General features: G+C 47.0%; 1 protein-coding gene across 6 annotated transcripts in view; it reads right to left on the bottom strand.

The window, feature by feature from the left end:
• Positions 1 to 7,411, bottom strand: part of LOC116530332 (multidrug resistance-associated protein 1-like) — a 44,906-nt gene extending 37,495 nt beyond the window's left edge. For 3 of the 6 annotated variants that reach the window (XM_032248409.1, XM_032248392.1, XM_032248402.1), the window contains exons 1-2: positions 7,336 to 7,405; positions 4,546 to 4,716 (exon numbers count right to left, since the gene is read on the bottom strand). In XM_032248409.1, coding sequence (XP_032104300.1) covers positions 4,546 to 4,716; positions 7,336 to 7,341 — 177 coding nt within the window. In that variant the 5' untranslated portion in view covers positions 7,342 to 7,405. Of the gene's footprint in view, positions 1 to 4,545; positions 4,717 to 4,744; positions 4,974 to 7,335 lie in introns of those variants that run through there. The other 3 variants (XM_032248398.1, XM_032248427.1, XM_032248419.1) reach the window with 3 other exon arrangements.
• Between the last annotated feature and the right edge of the window lie 1,183 nt (positions 7,412 to 8,594).

Here is an 8,594-nt window from a genome sequence, read left to right on the forward strand (position 1 = left end):
GGAGGCTGAGGCAGGAGAATTGCCTGAACCCGGGAGGCGGAGGTTGCAGTGAGCCGAGATCGTGCCATTGCACTCCAGCCTCCCGGGTTCAGGCAATTCTCCTGCCTCAGCCTCCTGAGTAGCTGGGACTACAGACACGCGCCACCATGCCCAGCTAATTTTTTTGTAGTTTTAGTAGAGACGGGGTTTCACCATGTTGACCAGGATGGTCTCGATCTCTTGACCTCGTGATCCACCCGCCTCGGCCTCCCAAAGTGCTGGGATTACAGGCGTGAGCCACCGCGCCCGGCCCGCCATCATTGTACTTTAAAATTTATTTCCAACTCTAGATGTTCTGTTTAGGTTTTTAAAAAATATACCACACTCCAGCCTGGCAACAAAGCAAGACTCCGTCTCAAAAAAATAAAAAATAAAATTTATTGTGAGAGATTCTGTTCTTTCAAATTATTTGAGTGAAAATATCCTTTTGTTAAATGAAATGATGGTGACAGGAGATAGTGGTGTGACATTTCCTTTTACTGGCTGTACCTGGTAGAAATAAAAAATCAGGCCAGCCATGGTGGCTCACAAGGTCATGCGATCAAGACCATCCTGGCCAACAAGGTGAAACCCTGTCTCTACTAAAAATACATAAATTAGCTGGGCATGGTGGCATGTATCTGTAATCTCAGGTACTCAGGGAGCTGATGCAGGAGAATCACTTGAACCCAGGGGGCAGAGCCTGCAGTGAGCTGAGATCACGCCACTGCTCTCCAGCCTGGTGACAGGGCAAGACTCAGTCTCAAAAAAAAAAAAAAAATCAGCATTTCTATTGTAGCCTCCTAATTTTGGGGAAATATTTCTGTAGAAATCTAAAAGTCTGACACTTTACATCATTATGGCCCCAAAATAATATGGCACTTTACACACAGATAATACATGCCCCTCAAGATTCTCTCTTTAATCCCTACCTTATTCTGTTTGGATTAGCACATTTGGGGATTGTGAAATGAGAATAAAGTTGAGTATAAGCTATCCAAAACCATGTGCTGACACTGAATCCTGAAAGAGGACTTTCTTTTTGCCAATCTTTTTCATCTGTTAACTTTTCTCGGGCTCATTTTTTCTTTTTTTTTTTCTTTTTTTTTTTTTTTTGAGACACAGTTTCTGCTCTTGTTGCCCAGGCTGGGTGCAGTGGTGCGATCTCGGCTCACCACAACCTCTGCCTGCCAGGTTCAAGTGATTCTCCTGTCTCAGCTCTCTGAGTAGCTGAAATTACAGGTATGTACCACCACACCCAGGTAATTTTCTATTTTTAGAAGAGACAAGGTTTCTCCATGTTGGTCAGGCTGGTCTTGAACTCCTGATCTCAGATGATCCACCCACCTCGGCCTCCCAAAGTGCTGGGATTACAGGCGTGAGCCAGGTGGCTTCAAATTTTCTTGAGACGGAATTTCGCTCTTGTTGTCCAGACTAGAGTGCAATGGTGTGATTTAGGCTCACAGCAACCTCCATCTCCTGGGGTCAACCAATTCTCCTGCCTCAGCCTCCCAAGTAGCTGGGATTACAGGTGTGCACCACCACGCCCACCCACCTAATTTTGTATTTTTAGTAGAGACGGGGTTTCTCCATGTTGGTCAAGCTAGTCTCGAATTCCCGACCTCAGGTGATCCACCTGCCTCAGCCTCCCAAAGCGCTGGTATTACAGTTGTGAGCCACCACACCCAGCCTGGACTCAAACTTTCTTTTCCTAAGTGTCACATCTTTGAGTAGTACTGCTACATGGCAATCACTACTCAAAAGAAACTAACTTGAGGTGTCCAATAATCAGCTTTCATTTAAAGTCTCTTTCAGCTTGACAAAATAAAAACTTTCAATGTTTTGTCTACGTACTTCCAAAAGAAAATTAATCTATATATGTATATATATGTGACTATATATGTATATATACATATGTGATTTTGATCAGCCTGTTTATAAACTATTTCCAAAATAAGTTGACCTGTAAATTCATTTATTAAATGAGTAGTTTATAAACTACTTGATTTTTGCAAGTAGTTTATAAACAGGCTGATCAAACCAAACAAATTTCTTAAAATAATTTCACTGTATAGATAGCAAGTAAGTTATTTACTCTTATTAGCATATCTTATTTTTACCTATGCTTAACAAGCATCTAAGTTAAACTGTTTTATGTCCACAGCTACACACTGAAACAGCACTTTCGGTCACAACATATTAAATTCAAATTTAAACTATAAAGAGATCCAGTTACCTTTAATCTTACATGTACTTATATATACTTTTAATATACTTCTTGATGTTTTATGATGCACACACAGCTCTTGCAGGACATATAACTATGAGAATATTTACAGTGTCTGCTTATTAAATGGTTCAAAACTCTTTTTTAACAAAGTCAATTTTAAGAACTTAAATATACAGTAAAGTACTCCTTCCATGCCCCAATGTTAAAAGGTACATTTATTTTAGACTTGTTTTTTAAAAAAATCTAAAATTGGTGGCCGGGCACGGTGGCTCAAGCCTGTAATCCCAGCACTTTGGGAGGCCGAGGCGGGTGGATCACGAGGTCAAGAGATCGAGACCATCCTGGTCAACATGGTGAAACCCGTCTCTACTAAAAATACAAAACTTAGCTGGGCATGGTGGCGCGTGCCTGTAATCCCAGCTACTCAGGAGGCTGAGGCAGGAGAATTGCCTGAACCCAGGAGGCGGAGGCTGCGGTGAGCCGAGATCGTGCCATTGCACTCCAGCCTGGGTAACAAGAGCGAAACTCTGTCTCAAAAAACAAAAAAAAAAAAAAAAAAAATCTAAAATTGGTAATAATTCTGCTTAAATTCCATATTAAACCAGAATCAAAAGTTATTTTTAGTTCTTTTTTCTTAAATACTTGAAATGTGCTGCTGCAAGTTTTCCTTACAAATTTATTCAGTCAACTAACATCAGGTGGAAGGTACTTAGGAGTTTAAAAGTCCTTTCCCAAAGTGGAAGTAACAAACATTTTGCATAAAAGACAATGTTTCTCAAAGGGTATCAGCCTATTATGGTCAGAATAACCACCAACAACTGTGAGCTTTTTGTCACATCTATTTGCCCCTGTAAACTAATACCTACATTTTAAATGCATTTTCAAAACGTTTCATTTGGCCATGTGAGAATTATTTCCCCTGTAAAAAGCTACAGGATTTTGGTTTAAGAGCAAATGAGACAGAGTATCTGGTCCATAAGAAGGCTAAGTAAAATTCCGCACCCTGAAGTTTGTAACCAATAACAAGACAAACTCCAATGCTACCTTGTTCATGTAATCAACAATATGCGAGTCGAAATAAACTAGTGGGCTATGCATTTCTGTCTACATACCAATTTACCAATCAACAGGAGGGGAAGAAATTGCTCAAATGTGACTGTTAACAAACATGTTAACAAACATCTAAATATTAAACAGTCTCTATAAAAATCGTAACCTACATATTCTGAAATCATTTCTTCAACTTGTTATGTTTTTAAACCCCCCCTCCCCCCAAATAAACACATTAAATTAAAAACAGCAGCCACCTTTAAAATGTAAATTCCTCCCTTTTTCAAAGTAACTTGCCTAGGAAAATTTAATGCGTTAAAAGAAAACAACAGACAAACCAATTACAACATTAAAAAAAAAAAAACTAAAATGATCAGTAACAAACCAATAGCTCCAGTTTAGCAAAGCGTGTGTTTTTAATCTGCTGTGGGTATCCTATTACACTAATAAGCAACAAAGTTTAAAACTCATCCCAATACCTAAAACATCACCATACACATAACATACTTGTCATTTACTCCAATGAAGCTTAAACTCAGACCCAAACTCAGATCATTTCCCCCTCCTGCCACACTGAAATATACAAGGTGAAATCCAAGAAATCACGTATGTTAAGTGCCGGTATCTTCTTCCAGAGTAGGGTCAAACTCGTGTTTGCCCTGTCACCGTCCCAGTATGTCTGCAAATTCTCTCTAGCGCTGGAGTACAAGGAGACCTGACCACGGAAACACCCGTCCTAACACCAGGAAGACACTGGGAAACGCAAACCCCCTGAGTCCAAGCCGGCCCCAAAGCTTCGGCTGCAGCGATGGGGGGAACAAGAGGCGGCCGCTGGCCTCGCGGGTGCGGCGGACAAGGTCCTACACCCCGGTCCTCCTCCCGAGAACCAGGAAACCCATCAGGCTGGCCGGGCCCCACCCTCCTCAGACCCACGCGCTGCAGCCCAGCGCGGCCCCCGCCCGCCCAACCGCATCCCTACGCCCCGGCCTCCCAGATGCACTCTCTGACCTCAACCCTCCCCGGCGTCCTCGCAGCCCCGCTATCTTTGCAGCGCTGCCTGGGCACCGGCCGCCCCTGGGGCAGGAGCGTCCAGCTGCCGCCCCCCGCCAGGCCCCGGCCGGACCCCGTCCGTTCCCACACCGCCAGGTCCCAGCCAGCCCAGGCCCGAGCTCCCGCCGCGAGCTCCCCACCCCCAGCCTGCACCCTGGCCCCGCGCGGCCGCTCCCGGCCCACTCCCTAATGGCTACCTGGAGGCAAAGGTGGAGAAGCACCTCACCCAGGGCCCCAGGTCGCAGAGGGCCCAGTGCTCGGGGTCCCGCTCCTGCTCCCTCTGCACCTGGTAGGCATAGATGGAAAGCAGGATTTCCGCACCACACATGGCATACTGGGCCACCCGCTCCCACCGCAGCACCAACACTCTCAGGAGGACCGGGGCCGCCATCTTACCCCTCCGACACCGCCGCCTCCTTCCGCCTTCACCTCGGCCGCTGCCCTCGGCCCGACCCAGCCGCCTTGCCCCATTGTCACGGTCGCTTGCTCTGGGCCCCGTCCCCACAGGCGCGCAGCCTAACCGCCCCGAAATGAGGCTGGCAGAGCAGAAAAGGCGCGCACAGCACGGAGGGAGGAGGGCTAAGCGCGCAACCGCCGAGGCCGCCGGACTGGCTGGGAGACTGAGGCTGCGCGACGCTGCGCGTGTGAAGGGCGGGGCCGGGGTGAGGGCGGGGCCGATGTGATGGGCGGGACTGAGCAGGAGGGACTTAGGGGAGCCCTTGCCAGGAACATGTAGCAAGGATCCCATTGTGGGTGGCTGGGTGAACCCTCGGCCCCTCCCTCTGGGATGGCAACCAGTTGCCATCCTTTTTCCCTTTTTTGTCGTTATCACTTGATATTTCTGACACAATCCAAGTCACCCCTGGCCAATGGTTGGGGCTCCTGAGCCACCCTCCTATGACCTGATCTTCCCACCACCACCTCCAGGCACTTTGTGTTCAACCTATGCAAAACTTTTTTTTAATATGCAAAACTACGTTTTAAATTAAAAAACTATTTTTAAAAAATGATTTATGGGCCAGTCGCAGTGGCTAATGCCTGCAATCCCAACAATTTGGGAGGCAGAGGCAGGTGGATCACTTGAGGTCAGGAGTTCAAGACTAGCCTGTCCTACATGGTGAAACCCCCGCCTCTACTAAAAAATAAAATAAAATAAAATAAAAAATTAGCCAGGCATGGTGTTGTGCACCTGTAATCCCAGCTAAGTAGCTGGGAGACTGAGGCCAGAGAATCACTTGAACCCAGGGGGCAGAGGTTGCAGTGAGCCAAGATCGCACCACTGCACTCCATCCTGGGCCGTAGAGTGAGAGTCTCAAAAAAAAAAAAAAAAAGTTTACGAATGCCTTGCTTCTCTGTAAGCTGAATTTGTGGTGGTTTACCATAATTCATATCATATAGAAAAATATAGATGAGCTAATAAAATCAGTACGAAGAAAAGGAAAAGTCAGGCCCAGGCGCGGTGGCTCATGCCTGTAATCCTAGCACGTTGGGAGACCGAGGCAGGTAGATCACTTGAGGTTGGGAGTTCAAGACCAGTTTGACCAACATGGAGAAACCCTGTCTCTACTAAAAATACAAAATTAGCCGGGTGTGTGGCGCATGACTGTGATCCCAGCTACTACTTGGGAGACTGAGGCAGGAGAATCCCTTGAACTTGGGAGGTGGAGTTTGTGGTGAGCCGTGCCACCACACTCCAGCCTGGGCAGCAAGAGGGAACTCCCTCTTGTTTCAAAAAAAAAGAGGGCCGGGCGCGGTGGCTCAAGCCTGTAATCCCAGCACTTTGGGAGGCCGAGGCGGGTGGATCACGAGGTCAAGAGATCGAGACCATCCTGGTCAACATGGTGAAACCCCGTCTCTACTAAAAACTATAAAAAAATTAGCTGGGCATGGTGGCGCGTGCCTGTAATCCCAGCTACTCAGGAGGCTGAGGCAGGAGAATTGCCTGAACCCAGGAGGCGGAGGTTGCGGTGAGCCGAGATCGCGCCATTGCACTCCAGCCTGGGTAACAAGAGCGAAACTCCGTCCCTAAAAAAAAAAAAAAGAAAGAGAGAGAGAAAAAAAAGTCAGAATAAAATGAAAGGCCAAGAATAAGAACACAGATAAGCAGGTCATAGGGGCTTACACAGTTATTAAAATTGGGTCATACATTTGGCTGAGCTTCCTGGTGGCCAAAACTAAAAGGAAAACACATGTATGTGCTTTTCTCACTGTCTCTAAGAAGAAACACAGTGTTCTTGGAGACTCTGTGTTTCCCTAGTTGCAGCTTTCAATTTTTCAGGGGCTTTATATAGTGATTTTGAGTAATGAGCAATATCCTTGTTTTCATTACCTATTGTTGGGTAAAAATCTCCCCAAATTTAGCAGCTTAATAAACAATACACTTTTTTTTTTCTCACAGTTTCTTTTTCTTTTTTTTTTTTTTTTAAAGACAGGGTTTCACCATGTTGGTCAGGCTGGTCTTGAACTCCCGACCTCAGGTGATCCGCCAGCCTTGGCCTCCAAAGTGCTTGGATTACAGGTGTAAGCCACCGCGCCGGGCCTTTCCTCACAGTTTAAATGGGCTAGGAATCTGGGTGAGGTTAACTGTGTCCTCTGGCTCAGGCTCTCATGAGGATACAATCAAGCTGTCAGCCAGGGCTGCACCTCCCTCAAGGCTTGACAGTCCTCTTTTTTTTTTTTTTTTGAGACGGGGTTTCGCTCTTGTTACCCAGGCTGGAGTGCAATGGCGCGATCTCGGCTCACCGCAACCTCCGCCTCCTGGGTTCAGGCAATTCTCCTGCCTCAGCCTCCTGAGTAGCTGGGATTACAGGCACGCGCCACCATGCCCAGCTAATTTTTTGTATTTTTAGTAGAGACGGGGTTTCACCATGTTGACCAGGATGGTCTCGATCTCTTGACCTTGTGATCCACCCGCCTCGGCCTCCCAAAGTGCTGGGATTACAGGCTTGAGCCACCGCGCCCGGCTGACAGTCCTCTTTCAAACTCACTCCCATGGTTGCTGGCAGGCCTCAGGTCCTCTCTGTCTGTTGGCTGGAGGCCTCAGTTCCTGTCCACTTATACCTCTTCATAAGAAGCAGCTGGCTTGCCCCAGCGTTAGGGAAGAGAAAGATGAAGAGAAAGAAAAAGAAAATGAGAGATCGCAGTCCTTTTTTCTAACCTAATACCAAAAATGACATCCCATCACTTTTATGTATTCTATTACTACTCAGAAAATAGCACCTAGGTCCAGCAAGGCATGATGGCTCATGCCTGTAATCCCAGAATTTTAGGAGGCCCAGGCAGATGGATCACCTGAGGTCAGGAATTCAAGACCAGCCTGACCAATATGGTGAAACACCATCTCGACTAAAAATACAAAAATTAGCTGGACATGTAACACCCCCGTAATCCCAGTTACTTGGGAAGCGAGGCAAGAGAATCACTTAAACATGGGAGGCGGAGGTTGAAGTGAGCCAAAATCACACCATTGCACTTCAGCCTGGCCTAGAAGGTCAAACTCTGTCTCAAAAAAAAAAAAAAAGAAAGAAAGAAAGAAAAGAGTCCCAATAGTCCTTAGGTCCAGCCCGTGCTCAAAGGGAGAGGATTATACAGGATATAAATATGACGAGGCTGTTTACCACAGTCCTCAAAAACATCCTCACTCTGCCCGGGTGGGGTGGCTCACAACATTCTGACAGGCTGAGGCAGGAGGATTGCTTGAGGCCAGCAGTTCGAGACCAGCCTGAGCAACATAGGGAGCTCTGGTCTCTGCAAAAAATATACAAAATTAGCTGGGTTGGTGGTATATGCCTGTTGGTCCAGTCACTTGGGAGGCTGAGGGGGGAAGACTGATTAAGCCCCGGGGTCTTGGGATGGGGGTGTGGGTTGAGGCTGCAATGAGCCGACATTGCCCCACTGCACTCCTACCTGGATGACAGAGTGAGACCCTGATTCAAAAAAAAAAAAAAAAGGCCGGGCACAGTGGCTCAAGCCTGTAATCCCAGCACTTTGGGAGGCCGAGGCAGGTGGATCACGAGGTCAAGAGATCGAGACCATCCTGGTCAACATGGTGAAACCCCGTCTCTACTAAAAATACAAAAAATTAGCTGGGCATGGTGGCGCGTGCCTGTAATCCCAGCTACTCAGGAGGCTGAGGCAGGAGAATTGCCTGAACCCAGGAGGCGGAGGTTGCAGTGAGCCGAGATCGCGCCATTGCACTCCAGCCTGGGTAACATGAGTGAAACTCAGTCTCAAAAAAAAAAAAAAA

The sequence above is a fragment of the Sapajus apella genome, unplaced genomic scaffold (genome assembly GCF_009761245.1).
Source record: "Sapajus apella isolate SASKATOON/1434 unplaced genomic scaffold, GSC_monkey_1.0 scaffold3, whole genome shotgun sequence".
Lineage (NCBI taxonomy): Eukaryota > Metazoa > Chordata > Mammalia > Primates > Cebidae > Sapajus > Sapajus apella.